Source organism: Trachinotus anak, unplaced genomic scaffold, assembly GCF_046630095.1.
Source record: "Trachinotus anak isolate AG129_WGS33_773 ecotype Australia unplaced genomic scaffold, CSIRO_AGI_Tana_v1 ptg000014l, whole genome shotgun sequence".
Taxonomy (NCBI): domain Eukaryota; kingdom Metazoa; phylum Chordata; class Actinopteri; order Carangiformes; family Carangidae; genus Trachinotus; species Trachinotus anak.
Genome location: NW_027273865.1, coordinates 15,117,193 through 15,137,831, shown reverse-complemented (window position 1 = coordinate 15,137,831; position 20,639 = coordinate 15,117,193). Strand labels below are relative to the sequence as shown.

The following is a 20,639-nucleotide window of genomic DNA, read 5'->3' as shown; positions in this document are numbered from 1 at the left end:
TTATTGATTTGTCTATAAAAACAGTCGAACCTGCTGTCCACGAGCTTTATTGCTTTCCCCCCTTTATTAGTTTGCAGTTTGGGACATCCAGAGCTGTCTCTCTCTCGACAGAAAACTAATCATTTTCTTCAGACGCCTGTCACCATCCTAACAGACAACACTCCGACAACTGTTGCAATCAATTAGGCTGGGGCGATCCTGATCTCCGGAGAGTTAACTGCGCTATTTCAAGGTCTCTGGAAGAGAGAATCTCTCTTTGAAAAAAAAAAAAGGAAAAAACTTGAGCAATGACCAACATCTTTAAAAGATGACATATATTTAGCACATATTGTAAATCATATAAATACATTTCAACTAAGAGAGCTGAACTGCACATTCTTAATATCCATTATTTGCATTTTTGAATATTTCACCAACTTTTTTTGTTTAAACAAAATCAAAAAACACTAAGATACTGAACTTATTCTCAGAGGACAAAAAAAAAAATACAGGTTTTCATTTTTGATTAAAAATGACTTAAATGTTTAATCAAGTCTCTAAAGAGCTGCAGATTTATCTTCTAATGATTGACTAATCGTTGCAACTCTCCTTTCAATAATATTACTGTTATCCAAGCAGCTACAGCAGTCGCTCTTTAGTATCTTTTTCCCACAGTAAATCCTGTCTCATTGCATTCTGCAGAACAGACACTAAAGCAGCCACCCTGGAGTGATAATCAGAAATAATTATCATGAAACATCTGATTCAGAGGCAGAGGTGAAAGCAGTCATCAGTCACAGGACATTTGATTTAGAATGTTTAATACAGTGTTTACTGGAGCTACGATTAACCTCATCAGAGAATCACAGTTAATGGAAAAGAGGGAAAGGAAAACATTGGCATTTTTGGGGTTTGGAGTCTCCAGGCGAGATAATCCATCAATGGCCCAAACAGACCTTGGAATGAGTGAATCTATGTGTTGACAATGCCTGCGTATGTTTGTAATCAACAGTATATGAGGGGAAATACAACAGAGTTGCAGAGTTCCAAGTCTAAGTCTTATATTTACAGCCAAGCAAATTGTGGCCAGAAGCAGCAGATGCAATACACACAATCTCTCTTTCTCTCTCTCTCTCTGTTTCTCTGTCTCTGTCTCCCTCTTCCTTTCTCCCTCTGATGGCAAAGAAAACAGCCCACTTCTGGGGTGTGCAGCAAATTAAATTTACTGTAGTTAATAGAGTGAGCCTATGCTGCTAAATGTCAATTTCCTGACCAAGTCCTTCCCCTTGGAGAATGATTAGCTAATTTGAGGTTGGGGATAAATGGGCTAATGCAGGACACACACAGATAAACAGCCACAGTTGGACCCCATGCCAAGCCCTTCCCCTGCTTTACATTTTATTGGCCTTATTATCTCCAGGGAAAATGGGTCCCCCTATGGCCTAAACATATTTTCATTTCTAATAAAAGGCCCTTGCAGGTTGCTCCCACGTACAACCCCCCCACACACACACGCTGCCCCCTCACAGCCTCCTTCCTCCATTCCTCCCTCGTTTCACCGTCCAATCCATTAAATCGGAGCTCTGCAATTGGCTGGCACCGTTTTCCTGGTGAATTATCAATAGAGTAATTATGCTGCATGTTGGGAGCTGGGCTGAAGCTTATCGCCGCTGACCCCCCAGTGTGCGCCAGGATATGATCCCTCACCACAGCCCATTGGGGTAATTATGTGGTCGGGTGTGAAGCTGGATGGTGTTACCCTTATCAGTCTGTATTCTATTTCTGTTTTCATTGAAAATTGGACATTAATGGCAGCTACGCAATACCACTAGTGTCAGATACAGGTGAACGTCTCCAATGGAATCTGACCCCAGTTAAATCATTATTCATACTTCGCAGTGTCGGGACGGGGAACACATGAACACACACACACACACACACACACACACATACCAATCATCTTAACTGTTTCTTTAACCCTATCTTGCCCCTAACTGCGCAGCAGTGACACACATTCATATTGTTTCTTCATTTCCCCAACCACCATCCTCTGTGGAAAGACAAAACAAAGTTCATATTGTATTTATCCCAAGGCAGAAAACACCAACATAACTGCTGAGAACACAAGTGATGTTCTCAGTGATGCCCCGAGCAGCATCTCTGTCCATTAGGCCAGCGTGGCACAGCAATGATTAATGGTCATGTAACCTTAACCCTATCACATTTCAGTGGGTGCTGGCGACAGTGACCCCTATCTGACTAGTCATTCTTACCAACAATACACTAAAAGCTAGAGAGGAATTATCATGGGACAGAGACATACAGTTGTATTATTATGTTCCAAAATGTCCATCTCTATTTCCTGGTTAGATATTGTATTTATGATAAAGACTAAAAATAACTAATCATTAATAATGTGAGTAGGATGTGAAAATGGAATTGTTGAACTGGAGGTTTTGCATCTTTTTGAATAACTACTGTAAATATGTGCCACTACCCTCTATATCACAGTGTATTATAAATGGCTATCTGCTAATGGACTTGCTATTAAAACCTGAGTGCTTTGTCATTTTAACAAATACAACAAAATCATTTTAGCTACAATTTGTGTGCATCTAAGCCATCATTAATCAATGTTTGTAAAATATTGAGATAGTTAGATTCCACAAGCAAGTACAGAGGTAGACTCCCATTAAGCTTAGGATATGGTCAAAAAAAGAAGAAAAAATCTTGCAGTATAAGGTTTCATCTTTTTAGAGAGATCAGAGGGAGAAATGCAGCAAAGCCAGTGAACCAGGAGCTGCTCCAGATGTGGAGTAGCAGATTCAAAAATCACTAATTGTAACTAAAATGCCTTTAAACGATATCGATTGCGTAATGTTGGATAGACTGGTCAGAGATGGTGATAGTGCTGAACAATATACAAAAAAAAAACCAAAACATTGGGATTATTTTGGCAGATATTGAGATTGTGATATGAGTCACAATTTGGGAAATTTTTGCATTTCATTTTCACAAAAAAAAAAACCAACCCAAAAACATACATGCAAATTATGTGATGTTTTTCTTTTTTTCTGAGGACTGTACACATAAGGGACATGCTTCATTGGTAGAGAATACGGGGGATCTCTGTAGTACCACAATATGTTATGCTGCGACACACTTCACCTTTATAAAAAAAAAAATTTAAATTGGCCTAAAAATATGGTGCAAAATCACAGCAGTTTTCTTCTCAACTCATTCTAGATAAAGTGTCTTTGTTACTACTAAGGAAGCATTTAGAAACTGTAAAATTTGTTCAAATCATTGGCATTTATTCATTGTATCTACAACAAGACAGACAGACAGACACATACACACACACACAGACACACACACTTACACAGACTACAAAAAAGCTTGCCGGTCGACTTTTCCAAGCAACAGACAGATTGAAAAAGAAACGGGCCAATTGAAAGTAAGAAGATCCATATTTGAAGAACTTCATTAATGCGCTGTATCCTGCCGAGTTATTTCCAGTGACAGAGCACACAGCAGCAGCTTCATGTTCAAGTTAAAAGTCACTTTTCTTTTTTCTGCCATTTCAATGTGTCTAAAAGCACCTTGAGTGAGCAATGTGCATTTCCTGCTGCCAAAAGACGTGGAAAACAGCTGTTCCTGCCTGACGCTGCCTGCTGAATGGAATGCAAATATGTTAACCATCCAGAATTTATTACTTTTGAGTGCTCTTCAAACGCAACGGCAGACACAAGTTTAATTTATGATATTCCTCTAATTATGAGAGCTGTTGAAATCATTTCCCAAGCTGCTTTCCCCTTCCAAGCAGCCACATTATCTGTTCCCTCGGTTCACAGTACACACACACACACACGCAAGCACACACACGGACTCAGTCATCCACCATGCACACCCACATAGAAACATAAATATACATACACACACTAAATAACACACAAGGAATCACTGCAAAGTAGCTGATTGTGAGCACAATTAACACAGCAAAGACGGAGCATGAAATATTCACAGAAATGTTTTTTCTTCGTCCCCCCTCTGCTTCATAAAAGCAATGTTTAGATTTGTCATAATCTTCGGTTTGCTTTTAATTTAGCCGTCGTCAACACAAACGTCTGCAATGCCCTGCTATGTTGTGAAACAGAAATGAGACCCCATGCAGGCCACCCACTCACTACCCACCCATACACACCCAAGCACACACACACACATACGGTTACAGCCACGAGCCACAAGGTCAAGCCATTTAGAAGCGTTCAAAGGTCTTCAAAGACTCCTCAGATCTATATGAACCTACAACGGCAAGCCAACGATGAGGGAAAAGATAACTTTCTGCAGCACGATGTGGTTTCCATGTGCATGTGTGTGTGTGTGTGTGTGCCTATTACCCAACATCTTCATTGGCACATATGCCCAGTGTCACTCAGCCACCTCATCGCAATCCTAAACTTGGCCGTCTGGTGTGCACCCGCGACCTTTGACCTCTGTGCAGCCGCAGCTTGACATGACACCCATTAGCAGCTGGAGCTGGGAGGGGGGGGCTGGCTCAGCCACTCAGCCCCGACACAAGGTCAAGTGGAGGTCACATTGAGACTAGGTGCTAACTTGCCAACTCGCTCACAGCTACTCACGCAATTGAAACCCACTTTTTCCCTCCTTCCATCCATCATGGCCCGGAACAATTAGTTACACCGAGTTAGGAGAGAGTTGTTTTGGTTGTCATTGCCTCCACGTGTAAGAGAGTGGAGAGCAGGGAGGTAGAAAAAGTTGGAGGACAGAGGAGGAGGAGGAGAAAGAGTGGGAGTGAGGACAATAGTTGAAGGACAGCAGGAGGCTATGGAGAGAGAAGAAGCATTAAGATAAAGAAAGAAAAAGGTTTTAAAAGTCGGGGAGTCAAGAACAACCAGGGTAACAAAAAAGGGGAGCGAATGAAAAAGAAAAGAAAAAAATGATTGGGACTTATGGAGAAGACGGAGCAGACAGCCGTGCTTCACATCAAGCTGGCTCCAATTAGCAGGTGTGCTCTCAGACGCTCGCTCTCCCTCTCCCTCTGGTCAGGGAAGATGTATTTTTCTGCCTTTTATACGCATGTATTTATGAAGTGGTAGGAGATCTGAGGGCCCTTAGCATAACAGCCTTTTATTGTTTAAATGTGGACTGCTCGGCCCTGTGTGCTTAAGTGATTTAGGAACCTCACAACTCCGGTATAAGAAAAATCATAAACGCTGAGACAAACCATGTGGGTGGACTGTAAAAGGCACAGAGGAACGGGCCGACAAAAAGCAGACACACATTCCACTACTAAAGGGAAACTACACTTAATTAAACACCCAAGACACAACTGGAATAGCGCCCCGTAAAAAACATAGGACTATTAGTTTCCCCTCTTCAGTGGAATAACATAAAGTTGTCTTATGACAGAGGAGAGGCTTGTCTCATAAAGAAGTTTCTAAAAATCTTTTTTTTTTATTTTTTTTTTATGAACCGCTGTCAAGAATGAACAAGGAGGAGGAGAAAGAGACAGATGAACACCGAAAGAGAGATCAAGAAATGAACAGAAAGAGAAAACACTCCACCCTCTGGAAAAAAAAGCTCTCCTCTCCAATACATCTGTCACTTCTCGTAGTCTACATGTCCATAGAAGTAGTCCATACAGAAGGCAAATGTTACCTTGTTTTTTTAACCAATCGTGGGTAGTGGATAGGATGATTTCGGTGCTGTGACACATACCCATGCAAGTAGAGAGAATCCGTTTCGTAAACAGTACAGAAATATACGGACAACATAGAGACCCATTCTCTGAGAAATGGCAGGAATTTCTGCGTAGATTATGTTTTGTAGGAGAATATTCCAAATTCTTTTCAGCTCTGTAGAGAGTGAAATAACGATGCAGCCAAGGTCTATTTTTTAATTTTGTAAGTAATTAATTGTTTAAAATATCTTTCCTATTACTAAATATAACTTATATCTTCACATTTTCAGTTTTATGTCTTCAATGAAATGCCTACAGATCCTAACATTTTACTAAAAGCGTCAAAACACTGATTTGCTATATACTGTTGGAGGCAGGATCCAAATGATGCCACATGTTACACTGATGCATAAATGCCATTCATTACACATCTGCAGTAGCACCAGAGAGACAGAGATCACACTCTGTTATCTCATTTTTACTGAGCATCAGTATCCCACTGAGTTTACATAGAAATCTGGCAAACTTCCACTCCACACAAAACTGTTGACTGCATTTAAAATAATTACATTTTTCCTGCTTTGATTTGAAGCCAAAATCACGACACCGAGTTCTCTGTTCAACCAGTCACAGACGTGATCTGCTCTTTGTTCAGCCAATCATACATCAGTTGGCCACGTATCCTTTGGGCGATCCATCTCTCTCCACTTCCTCCTCATGTCCGCAACTCTGCCAAAACCCAAATAGATAGACAGAGCAAAAAAAGGAAGACAAATTTCAAATAGAAAACCTAATGCGCATGCTGAGAAAGTGTTTCATTACTTTCAAAAAGATTGTCAAGGTTTCAGTCAAGACGCACATGATCCTTGTTTCATTTCTCTGCCATTCTCCCTCGCTCTCATTTTTCTCTTCTTTTTCCACAAATAAATTACTAAACGTGTGAGTGAAACCACATGCTTGTGTGTGTATGTGTGTTTGTGTGGTGCCTTTGCTTGTCCAAAGTGAACTGACAAGTGCAGGCAGTGGTTCCATTAGCTGGCAATTTGCTCTCAAGTTGTCCGGGGGGTAGAGGAGGAATGACAGAGGGTTTTTTTTTTTTGGCAGGACAACGCACATGGCTCTGCTTAGGACGAGTTAAGTGAGGTGCTCACACACATAATCCTAAACCATCATTCAAACACTCTCATAACACATACACACTCAAACATGGACATGGAGATCAATGCCTCAAATAATGTAATGAAAATGAAAATCTACTGTAAACATGCATGTATTTACTTTTATTAAAAAACCTGATGATAAATGTGTGCTGAAAAAAAAAAAATCAACACTAATTCTGAATATGACTGTGACTGTTGTAAAGACAAACTACATGTCGACACATGAGTCCTCCACTGAGTCCCAGAGAATGATAGTATCCATATGGTTTGAGCTAGAGTATAACTAGAGTACAAGGTAACCACGTCTGACTGAGGTTTGTCCATGCATGCTCTCTTAGCAGGGGTCTCTGCGGACTGGCTCAAAACCTGGCCACTGAATCACACACAGCACATAAACATACCCCCCACCCCCTCTGTGAGTGTGTGCGTGTGTGTGAGTAGTATGTTTAAGACTGAAAGAAGAACTGTGGACAGACGGTGGCGTTTATCTGTGCATAAATTAAGAGCAGAAGCTGTTAATTAAAAGGGGAAAACAAGCACAGATAAAATAAAACTTTGCTAATCGGCTACTTGGCAAGGTGACCTCTGAGTGCACCTGGCGTCATTCTAGGACCTGCTGTCCTGCTGGGCGAGTGGCACAGGGGGACAATGTGCAGGTCCGGCTATAAGCAGCAGGCAACCGGTAAGGCCCCCTCCTCTTTACTCTTGCTCTTTCTCTCTGTGTATCACTGTCTCTCTATCTCTCTCTCTCTCCCCGTGCTTCTCCGCCCAGAGTGTTATTAGACCCAGGGCTCCGCTGCGGCTCCAAACAGCTCAATGACAACACACAGGGCCTGCCAATTAGAAATAATTAGACAGTCATTTCAGTGGCAAGTCTTTTTAAGTGCATATATAACGATGCAATGATGCTTATTAGCCGGCCTGAGCCGGCGAGGACCAGGGCCTCAAACGCTTTGGCGCTGGAGAAAATAATTATGCCAGTGATCACAAAGCGAGCTGCACATCTCTGTACTTCACCTCCACGCGTTTCAAAAATCCACTTCATTAGCTCCCGTAATTAATCCTCCATTAATTGCAGGAAAAGCCCAGTTTACCTCCCTTCGTTTCTAATTATCATCTTATAAATAGTTATGGTTATAATTAATGTGTTCATTAGGCAGGATATTTCTCTCAAAGCCTCGCTGGGAGCCAAAGGTCCGGCTCGGCTCTCTCTGAAGCCTAACCAGCCAGAAGGTGAGGCCATCCTGCCTGCATTTGCTTTTATTTTACTACATTCAACCTCCTAATTGGCATTTAAAACCCAATTTGGAAGAACTTCAAGAAGCTTAAATAGGAAAGAGAGACAGAGAGAAGGCAGGAAGGAAAAAGAGAGAGAGATACATTTGGTGTTCATTTTCCGATGCCAGAGCTAAAAGCGTTTCTGTCTCCATCTTTCTCTTGGTCTGGCCAGACGGATGAGGCTTTTCTCTCTCATAAAGTGAACACAATGAGGGCTGATAACATGACATTAGTCTTTTGGCATTATAGAGGTTTTATTTGCAAAACTGTTCAAGTGTTTCTCTACCAAAGAAATAAAAGTAGGAGTGTCACATTTGTATTGGGTTTCAGTCATCAAACAGCCAAATTTTGTCTTTGGTATACAGATATAAAGTAAGTCATCTGGTTTTTATGATACTTAAATTAATCACAAAGGTTTGAATTCATTCATACACACAGCTTTCCAAAGGAACATTAGTCAGCACTCTCAATGTTCAGAGATATAAACTTCAAAAAACTGAATGAACTATGTTTATTGCAATATCTGGAAAAAAAATCTGTGACATTTATTTGTAATTATGACCTTTGTCCTATTAAATGCTACTTCTAAGCAAATCCAGTAAATTAGTTTTAGTAGCAATTGGACATAAGATAAGAAATAAAGATTTAAAAAAAAAAAAAAAAAAACTTTAAAGAAAATGTCTTCTAATTGGTCTATTTTACAAACATATGAGATACATAATAGCAGCACAGTTTAAGGACCTTTTCACAAAAAACAGGATTTATCTTCCCACCTCCACACTCAAAAATGTGAACAAGAGAAAATAACAAAAAGCCAATGACTAGATAAGAAAAGCTGTTACTTATTATCAGACACTGAAAATTCTTTGCATCTTGATCGTGATGAAGGGCTACAGTATATGAATCTAACATTCTGCTAATTTAAACATTTACCTCTGGTTGAACAGGTAAACTGGAGAAATTATACAGTCGTGAGTCTGACTTTGCACACCATCAGTGTCTGCACAAAAACCTCTTTGTATTTACAGTATTATCTAAAATGCTAATATAGTAATAATGCTTTCTATATAGTATCAAATTCAGCTTAATTACACCTTTTGAGAATTATTGTAAATACATTATTACCTCATGCTACAACCAAATTAATGAGGATGATGATGTTTTATCTCATCATAATCTTGTGTTAATGTTTTTTTTAAAACATTAACACACTTGTTACCACTGACTGATCACTGTTGCCCGAAGGATTCCTCCTTCACACAAAATTAAAAATACAAAAACTGCCTTTCAAGCCAGTGTTGTAACATAACAGGCTTTATGTGTCATTACTCCCAGTTTGTTTAACAGATGGATAAAAAGAGAAAAAGGACAACTCTTTGATGTTAAACTCGTCTTTGTTTGGGACGATCGGACTAACTCTCTCATTTGATCGTCTATGTGAGAGGACTGGTGAGATGCCTTTTGTGAGGTGAATTCTGCATGTGTGTTTGTGTGTGTTTGTGTGTGTTTGTGTGTGTGTGTTACTCAGATTCTACAGCTAGGTTGCTACCCAGGGGAGTGGGCCAGTGTGTTGTGAGCCTGCAGGATGGAGGGGTGCAGTGGAGTGGGGTTGTGGGGGGAGGCCAGCTTGGCAGAAGTGAGGGGTGAGAGAGGAGGGGGGGGGGGTGTTTCCTCTGGCGTTAGAGGGGAACACTGCTTGCGGCGAGGCGGGGATGAAAGAGGCTGTCTGTGTCAGTCACTTATTCCTCCCTTTGGTAAATAAAGGTTTCTGACAACAAAGCCGAGCAGCGCTTGACTGGCCTTTACAGCAGATAAATAAAAAAGACAACACAGAGAAAGAGAGTAAGACAGAGAGAGAAAGACAGAGAGAGAGGGGAAAAGAGAGGAACAACAACAACAAACGCGCTCAGATCTCACGACTGGAAGCATGTTGATTTTTATGGAGTAGAGAAGACGCAGCCGAACTAAACCAGGTCATCTTTCAGTTTAAATCAACACTTTGCAAGTCCGGTAATAGGGGAAGAAGGAAGAAAGAGCTAAATGCCATCCTGTGGGAAGGAGGAGAAGAAAAGATCTGTAGAGCCCATGAAATAACAGACAGATACATGAAAAGCAGCCAGGAGCCTGCTCTTAAATACATAACTGTAATAATACTTAGTTAAATAGAGCAACCTAAAGAAGCAAAATGATTTTGGGGTTGTTCACAATCCACTTCATGTTAGTTCCTATCCATCAGCACAACAATTCATGCCTTATGGTTCTCTCATCATGGCGACATCTCACCACCAGATTCCACTTGTCATGTCCTCAAAACACACTCAGGCCTGTTTCCCTTATGAAGCCAGCGACACCCTAAACCACCTGTTACATCACACACACACATACTCTGAACTTTGTGAATTAATATACGTTTCCCACCCTGCCATCTGACAGGGGAATTGCTGATCCAGGTGCAGTGCAAAGCTGTGCAGCCACACTGCTCACCCACAATAAACTGTAGATTTTCCTCACCCCACCTCTGTCATCTTGTACTCAACTACCCCACCTTCCCTCCCTCCCCCTGTAAGACCTTTCCTCTCCTCCCTACAGTTCCTCACCTCAGCCCTCCCCGCTCCCAGCTGCCTGGATGACCTTGCGCACGCTTCGTGTCAGTGCTAGGCAGGAAAAGCTATCTAGCAGATGTACGACACCTCATCTCATACAGGGGAAAATTGCTGTGTGAAATAAATACCAGGCCATTGCTCAATTCCACACACACACACACACACACACACACACACACACACACACACACACACACACACACACACACACACACACACAGAGTCCTTCTGTGATCTCCAGTCCAGAGAGCAGAGCTCATGTTGTGGAACTATAACATCCAGATTACCTGGGTCTAGCAGCCAGAAAGACATGGCAGGGTGGCAAAGTGGTTAGACGACTGTCTCACAGCCAGAAGACTCTAGGTCAACTACTGATGTGCAAGGCATTACACCTGCTTAAATATCTCTGACCAAGGCACCGAAACTAGGTGCCCTGGGCACTGATCTTTACTCAGCCCTGACATCTGACCTCTCTGGAGGAATCAGGAGATTCCTCCAGGGATCACTGAAGGGATCACTGAAGTGCCTCATAATTATTACATCCTATGTTTCATGTCAGCCTTAAAGGACTAGTTTGGAAAATACACTTATTCCTTTTCTGATAATGATTAACAGAAAAGACAGATACCCCTCTAATGTCTGCATAGTGAATATGAAGCTAGCAGCTGGCAGGTTAATTTAGCATGAAGGCTGGAAACAGGGAGGAGACAGTGAGCCTGGCTCTGTCCAAAGGTAATAAAAACTAGAGCTCACTAATTAAAACATCTTATCTCATTTGTTTAATCTGTGGAAAAAAGGAGGAATGTAAAAACAACAAGTTGCAGTCTTATGGGAAGGTATTGCCAAACTATTTCTTGGCCAGCAAAAGATGTGCCCTAAAATGTAAAACAAATTGTTTAAAGAAGGAGACCCAGCCATGAGTTCCAGCACCCTAACAAGAATCAGGTAAGCCTATTCATAAAAACATCCTTTGCAATGACTCGTCAACAATGAATAAAAACTGAAAAAGATTAAACGAAAATTTGGCAATGCCAGTTTGTACTTGACCATAACCACATTTTTTTAATAGTGACTATCTGTCTAGTCCAAAACCATGTTCCACCCACAGTCCTTTCCCCTAGCTCAAAATGAGCATATCTTCTGGCCTCATCCTGGCCTCTGTGGCTCCAGGGGGCTGAGATAATCCTGACTCTGGTCGGCCATCCTACCATGTTGGGTGGTGTGTTTAGCTTGCTATCTATCTCCTCTGGGGGGAAAGACCGATAATTAGAGGTCTCACTCTCCTTAAACTCATGACAGCATCCCAGTGATGAAGGCGCTCCAGTGTTAACAGGGCTAAACCCTGACGCTAGCACTCTGCCCTGCTAACTCAACACACCCTTGAAATATTAATGAGGAAAATGTAAGCGTTTGTGTGTTGTGTGTACCCTGCAGTATATGCTTACCTATATGTGCATGCATGAATACCTAACAATAAATGAAATCCTCAGCTGCTCTTTGATGGGTCAAGTGGTAGAATTGTGGTGGAATCACACCTGCCAGTCCTCCATGTCTTCCAATGGTGCCTCTAAAGCAAACTGTAAAGTCACTGAAGGACTGACAGAATGACTGACTGAGCCACACACATTTAACCCCTGCTGTGGCCGCCCATAAAAGCCCAGCACTACACTGCGCCGTCGAGCTCACCTAAAGACATGCCTGTGATCCTACTGTGATGAGAGGCTGTGTCGTCTTTGTTGGACTGGGTACCCATCAGATCACTGTACGCTGCTGCCACCATGCTCCACTCTGCTCTCCCCCAGTGGACTAGGCCGTGACTCTCCCCCCCCCCCCCCCCAAATGAACATGCATTCGCGCAGATTTGCACCATACATGCATACGCTCAATCAACCTCACACATGCTCAGCTGCTGGTGCACACATACACAGGCAGGCACTCACACACCCACTCTCTCTCTCTCTCTCACACACCCACTCTCTCTCTCTCTCTCTCTCTCTCTCACACACACACACACACACACACACACACACACACACACACACACACACACACACACACACACACACACACACACACACACACACACACACACACACACACACACAGCCTGATATGCCTGCTCACATCAAAGAGAATAAACATTAATGGCAAATAGGTAATCTGCTCCTCTTGTCTGTTTTACATTTCAGGGCAAGATTGACTGCCTCTGGGGGACCTGGCCCTCCTCTGATTGAGGGCAGAAAAAAAAGGAGAAAGAGAGGAGAGAGGGTAGAAGCAACGATAGATGGTAAACACATGATAGAGCATTATTCTTATTTCATGTATCTCTATTTTTTATTTATACATGAGAGACTGAAAAGAAGGTAATAATATTCTCTCCCTTCAACCTACGACAGCCTCACTATGGTCCTAATCTTCTCCCTTGCAATATTCTGATGCAGAAATTATTATTCTCATTTCTTCTGAATATTATCCCTCTCTCAAGCCTATTCTCTCTACCGACACTTCCTTTCGTCTTTCCTGTTCATTTTCCTCCTTTAGGATCTTCTCCACTCCCTCTCCTGCACTAACTCAACTTATTCTCTCCAGATTTTTACATTCTCGTCTAACTTCTTGTCCCCTCTCTCTTTCTTCTCTCTGGTCGGTGCACTCGGTCTCTCTTCTCTCCTTCTTATTCTGAAGGTGGTGCCGGGTTGGTGTGGCAGGCAGCACCTCATATCCTATCTGCTTATCAATCATGAGGTCCTGTCCACTCAATCCTCCTCTGATCCATCAGCCAGCCTCTCAGCCAGCTCAGGCAACCTCATGAACACACACACACACCACTGACTAATGGCAGTCAGGGCACCTGTTCACAGTACACACCAAACTGCTTTCATTCCACAACTCCAGTGGGGCTAGAATATGCAGTGACCCAACACAGGACAAGATTATAAAACTAAAATTACTCCTATTGCTGCCTTTTGTGTGTCAACTAGCAATTTATTATCAACAAATCTGCATATTAGTTTCCGGTCCATTAAATGTCAAAATTGTAAAAAAAAAAAAAAAAAAATAGCCATCCCATTTTCCAGGGTTGAAGGTGTTGTCTTCTTGCTGGCCATGTTTGGGCCAAACAACAGTCTGAAACCCAAAGAGATTAGGTACAAGCTGCTAATTTTCCCCTCTGAGAAGCTGGAACAAGAATGTTTTGCACTTTTGACCAAAATTCAACAAATTCATCTATCAAAAATTAAAATTGTTTATTATTTTTCTAATCCATTCATTGACTAATCGTTTCAGCTCTAGTTCCATTTATTAGATGACACCATAAAATTTCCACTGGATTGTTCTGAGGCTGAAACAGGAGTGCACATGTGGTCACCACCGACAAAGTTTTGCAGACACAAATTGCAGCTGCCATCACATAACGGCATAAATTTATCATCAATGTCATCATTTCACACATCCCCACCTCCAACACCGCCTCCACCTTGTAACACCCCACCACGCACCCACACAAACTCTCCGCCACCAACGCCAGCCCAACCCACCTGCTCCTCGCTTACCACTAAGCGGATTACACAACGCAACCCTCCTAATCACAGTGCATTGTTTGTAAACACCGATGTCATCGACTGTAGTTCTAAATCTCCCAAATCCCTTCCACCTTTCATCTCCCACCCACACCAGTAATGCCATTTTCGACTGATGTTTTAATCACCGCTGCCGCTGTGAGTGACTGCCACAGTACCGCAGAGAGCAGAGGGAGAATGTGTGAAAACTGTTGGGCCAATTTCTCTCAATAAATTGTTTTGGTGCAACACTGAAATTTGCTGCTTGTTCTGAGGCCACAACATGTTCTGTGAACATTAGATTGTAGAGCTGGAGTGTGGTGTCTTTTTATGGCACCATCAACCACACTTGTCAAAACATCTCTGTTGCATCGTCCCTTCATCCTGTCACCTCTGTAATGAAGATATTAAAACTCTTTTTTCTTTGTGATTAAAATGATCTCTGCTCTCCCCCGCAGCCATACACAAGTAAACAAAGGGCCTTGCTCACGCATATATTATGACAACCTTTTCTTCAATTGTGCATCTGTGCACGTTTCTATGTGTCTGCGTGTCTGCGTGTCCGCGTGTGTGTGAGGGATTTAAAAACAGCACAGTTTACTGGTTCATTAGCACCAGATTAGCTATGCTAATGACATGGACCACCACACACAGAGACTTTGCCTTTATGTTTCTGAAAGGGATACACGACTGACTATGGCTGTGTGTGTGCTGGAAGTGTGGTGCAGGTGTGTACACATTAGACTTGCATGAATAAGTTAGTCCCTTGCTAAAAAGACAAAAAAAAAAAAAATTGAGTCAACTACAGCAATAATAATCATAATTCAAATCATAATTCAACACAGTATGTATGGGTAATGATGTTTTAATTGCATTAATGAGTGAAAGGAGAGCTGCTGCCAGAAGAGATTGGACTGGTGTTGCATATGACCTGCTGTCTCTGCGGGTCTCTGTTTCATTAATACTCACGCAGTAAGATGGATTGTAGAGACATGAGTACACGCATACGCAAAGTGTTAATCCAGACCTAAAATGCAAGTTTCCATGTGGCTCAATCTGACGACATAAAACATAAATACGAAATGATGTGATTGTTGATGCTACAATAAACTTCCAAAATTCTTATTGCTTCTTTAATAAGAAAAGTCTGCCATGGAATTCCACACACTGATTTGTAATACAAACACTCAATAAGTGTTTCAAGTCGAATTCTTTTGTCACTCCTAAATGATGAAACCATCACTCACCCTTTTTCTACATGAATTATAGACTTTGTCTCAGAATGAAAGGAACATATTCTTAAAAATACAATTAAAAACATATTTATTCAGAGAGTATTATTATTACTATCATTATCACTGTCACTATTAATATCATTTTACACGCTATTATCACAGATAAAATTCTGCAGCAAATTTTCCCAAGATTAATCTAAACCAGACAGTCAGTAAAATGACAATACCAAACCACCAAAGTGTCAACAACTTCTAACTAAAAAGTGTTTATGCCAACCAGATAAAAAGTAAGTGGTTTGAATAATTCTTATCCAAGAAATGATTTGTTTTTGTTGCTGGTCAATGCAAGGACTAATAAAAAAAAAATTCAAGTCAAAAGTCAAATTTGAGTAAACAGTGAGTCGTGAATGTGTAACGGTGTTACCTCCTGTCTCGGCTGCGTGATCTGTGTGAGCGGTGGCTCCTCCCTTTGTCTCTCGCTGTACTGCGACTCCTCCTCCTGTGAGACGAACTGCGGGACGAACTGCTGCTGGAACGTCGTTTCCTCCTGGAGCACACAGACAGAAACGTACAAATGTGATTGTATTATTGGCACGACTCTTAAAACAAATCATCAATCATACCGCAGGATTCTTGTTTATACAATTAATCATTATCTGGTACTGGCAAGTGAAAAACAGTGAAACATGTAAACAGGTTCTCAAAACGCAGTGTGGGTAATGAAAAAAAACTGATTCCCAATCACTGAGAATATACATTTGTAAATACTTCTGTTATTAGTAATTACAATTTTACCATGGTCACAGTTTGCTTTCCATAAAACAAACCTACAAAACCAAAGTCAAGCTCTTGCCACATCATTTCCCTCTGCAGTTCCACCCTGCCATGACAAACACCATTTTCATTTATTCTCTGTGTTCATCCACTAGTTTTCAACAGCTCAGACAACATAATCTGAAATTCTTCCCTCTTCTGTATAAATCACTGCTGCATTCCTAATTTATTTTGTTGGTCATTTCAAGAGCAAATATGTCCTAATGAACCAAATAAACTGACCTATTATCAGCAGCGCTCATGGCTACTTTGCATTAGTGAACAAGTTTGTCTATGGCCCAGAGCAACAGAGCCACACAGGCTGCCCTACAGTTCCTCCACAGGGGCCCTTTGGTGCTCTGCTGCTCTTTAATGTGGCTACAGCAGTGTGTGTGTAGCGGCTATTTTCCAAACACCACTCACACCGTGTTTCTATTGATATCATGTAGCAGGAGGTATTTATAGGGGTGAATGTAAATGCAGAAACCTCCCCGCCTCTATTCAAACAGTTTGAGCAATATTCATTATTTAAAATCTTTTCTTTTGTTTCACCAAAGCCAAAAATACCCAAATATTTTTAGCGCACACACACAGATACAAAAAAAAAAAAAAAAAAAAAAAAAAACACACTCGGTCCTGTGGGAACACTGCAAGATAGAGGAGAGGAGAAGAAAAGGAAAAGCAATACAAATAACACAGAGGCTGAACTATCAAACCAGATTTGTACCACTTAGAGTAGCACAGCAAAGATCCATTAGTATTCTAAAGGCTGGATCCCATGAGTGAGGCCTTATGAAATAACTTCCACAGCCCTTGTAGAACCACTTCATACATTACACAGAAGGAACACACAGTAGTGAGCCAACTCACAAATTTTCACAGAAGCCTGCGCAAATGTAATGTAATAAAACATAATGGCCCAAACACATGTGAGTGCAAGCTGCATAACACAGAAGCCTTTGACATGAATACGCCTAAAAAGTTGGAATTCATGTCTCTTGCTCACTCACACACACTCACACTCACACACACACACTTTTTCTCCATCTTGCCCCCACTTTATATCTCACACACATGTCCATTCCATCAATTACTCTTTGTGCACACACACTAATTATGTGGTCATAATGTCACCGGCCAAGAGTATAAGCACTCTTCTGTTTTTCTCACACTCACACTCACACTCTCTCTCTCTCTCTCTCTCTCTCTCTCTCTCTCTCTCTCTCTCTCTCACACACACACACACACACACACACACACACACACACACACACATATATACACTCAAGGTCTTGGTTAATTGATCAAAATGTATGGCTAATAGATTAGGTACATTGGTCTCAGGATTTACACTGCCCACCCAGCCCCACCCTGTGCAGACAGACAATGACTTCCCATCAGCAGTAATGGACCTTGACCAAGTCTCATAAATAATTACCATCAATTGGCCTTGTCTGAACAGCCACACACAGCCAGTGGCAGCTGTAGATGGATGGATGGTGGATGGAGGAGGCCAGGTCCAGCCACTAACCACGTGTAAAGATGTCTTTATTATACTGAGCCTCCCCCTTCCTCACCAACTGCTAAATATCAATGTATGATACTTTATAAACACAACAAGAAGCTTATAAAAGTAGTATGAGCTTGTAACATTTTATGTCTCAGCTATGACAAGCTTTTCCATTTTATTTATTTTCTGAAAGACTAGACACAAAACCAGGCATTGAAATGAGCCACATCTATCCCAAAGTCAAACTATTCAAGATATAAGAGACCAACCTATCTGCAGTGCCAACCGTCTCACTTTGCCTATAGAGTTCTAAATGTTTCACCTCTCAAATGATTTCTAGCCTAAGCACAAAATTAAAAGTGCTAGTGTTACTTCTTATAGTGCCCAAGCACATTCTTTTTGTGGAAATTGTATGACCAATTAAAATAGTGGAGATTTAATCAAAATGTCGTTGTCAAATTTCAAAATAAATTGGGTAAAGGCAGTAAAGGAGTACTTCACTGTCCACTGTTCTATATGAATAACAACTAAAGAGACCAAATATTCCATCCTGCGGTTGTCTTCAATTATCCTCGACGTGGGCAAAACAACAAAAACCGACCGTTTCCTAATTGAAACTGAAATGTAAACAACTGTACTATTAAAATGCAGCATTTATTTCAAAGGATGTTTTCGTGTCAACCAAACAAAATTCTCATGAATTCAACAAGTTTTCTGTCATATCTTGCTTTTAAATCAAGTTACTGCATGCTGAGGAAGACTGAACTACATAAAATCCAAACTAGTCACAGCTGTCTCAGTTATTACTCAGTAATGGCATTTCTCCCTTTGCCCACATGAAGCCAAAACAAAACAACAGTACCCATTATTTTCTCAATTATCAGCTGATTTACAAATATATCTCTGTATAAAGTTCTGTATGATGCAAATGCTGAAATAAGTGCAACTTCACTGACAAACGGACACTGACACTGACATCTCACAGTAGGGTAAAGCACAGGTATAAATTTTTAAAAAATGAACGATGGCTGACATCCATTTTCGCTGCTTCAGTCTCAGGGTCTTGGGATTGTTCATGCTGGTTCACTGTCATGAATTATTAGGGCACTTGAGAAGAACAGGGCCATTGTGAATGTTATAAGTAACATCTGTGCTTTTCAGAACGTCTGCTGTGAAAGAGGCATATCAGAAAAATATTGGCAGTAAAGTTATTAGACACATATATACACATATATAATGTGTATATTTATCAATTTTAAACATTGCTGTAAATGTGCCACAGTAAACTAAGAGAATGTTTTTCAACTGTAGTCCCTGGGCAGCTGTTATAAAGTCTCCCTAAAAGCAGAATATAGAAGTATAAGATTAACATTACAAAGTTACTGACATCACTTAAAGCCTAAACTTTAACAGCCAGTAATATGGTGAGAACTGCCTTCAACAGTACATCACACTCCTGAAACAAATGTTACTAAACTAAAAGGGACAAGAAAGACAAGACAAGCCAACACAAGAAAACAGGAAATGTACAAACAGTGTTTTGAATCTCTGCTTTACTTCAGTAACCACAGAGAAGATTAGTCATTTAGAGCATTTAGTTGGGAAACATATGTTTGTGACACCAGCTTCCTCTACTCTTCCACAAGAAGACAATGCACCAGGAATAAAACAGAGTCTGTCTTTCTCAAGGACTCTTCAGCAGGACAGTCACCTGCTCAGTGTTCATCCCTGCTACCTCTGTTTAGAGGACAAGCTTGTTGTGCACTCTCACCTCCTGTCCCTGTCTCTGGAGCGAGATCGGCTCCTGCGACTGGACCTGCGACTCCGGCTGCTGGTCACCCTGCTGCCGGAGGATGAGGAGGAAGAAGAGGACGAAGAGGATGAACGGCGACGCTGTTTTCTCTTCCTCCTGCTCCGACCGTCATCCTCACTGTCAGAGGAGCGCCGACCCATGCTGGCTGTCTGTCAGCTGGCAAAACATACACGCAAGAGTAGGGTTGCAGAGCAGCTTGATATACAGTTAAACCAAGAGCATCGACGGGAACAAACTAAACAATTTAACATATCACATACACACAGTGTTATGTTGTTGTTGCTACGGTGACCACTGAGCTCTAGAAAGGGGTCTGGCTGTAGAGCTAGCATAACACGTAGCATAGCTTATAAACCACATGTAGTGAAGTAACAGTTGTGTTTTTTGAAACACGGTAACAGCTGTAACACCACTGTTGTTGCACATACAGTAAATACTAAGGAGGCGAATTTCAAACAAACGTGTTTTCTGTGAAGGCTAGCTAGCAGGCTAACTGTGCTAACTCCACTGACGTTTGGCTGTGGTTCTCGTTTAGCCTTTAGCCTTCTAGCTGCTCGACGGTAAACACGTATCACATTGCACTCAGTAAACGTAAAATGAAAGTATACATGTACCAAAAAAAAAAAAAAATGCAGACGTTACCTTGGAATGAAAATCCCGCTTCTCACCTTTTAAATCGTTGCGGAGCACCACAACTCAACCATGCACTGCTCTGAAGACTGGACTCGTCAAACCAGAGCGCATCGATCGAGCACAGACAACAGAATCACACACAGAGGAATCGATGGACTAAGTGATATCTTACTTGGTGTTATGGGCTTGAATTGTTTTTGTTAGTTTTTTTTTTTATGATTGGGCCCAAACTGCTTTGGTATTCTGTTTAAAATGAATCCGAGCCATTATTAATAAAATAGCTTCATATATTTTCAGTGAACCTATAGGTAAAGAATAATATTTCCCCTATTGCACGACTGATGTAGGCTACCCCAG

The 20,639-nt window shown here is 41.3% G+C and overlaps 1 protein-coding gene across 3 annotated transcripts in view; it reads right to left on the bottom strand.

The window, feature by feature from the left end:
• Positions 1–20,415, bottom strand: part of rsrc1 (arginine/serine-rich coiled-coil 1) — a 114,630-nt gene extending 94,215 nt beyond the window's left edge. For 2 of the 3 annotated variants that reach the window (XM_071495935.1, XM_071495937.1), the window contains exons 1-3: positions 20,292–20,415; positions 19,608–19,805; positions 15,938–16,060 (exon numbers count right to left, since the gene is read on the bottom strand). In XM_071495935.1, coding sequence (XP_071352036.1) covers positions 15,938–16,060; positions 19,608–19,789 — 305 coding nt within the window. In that variant the 5' untranslated portion in view covers positions 19,790–19,805; positions 20,292–20,415. The remainder of the gene's footprint in view (positions 1–15,937; positions 16,061–19,607; positions 19,806–20,291) is intronic. The other variant, XM_071495936.1, reaches the window with a different exon arrangement.
• Between the last annotated feature and the right edge of the window lie 224 nt (positions 20,416–20,639).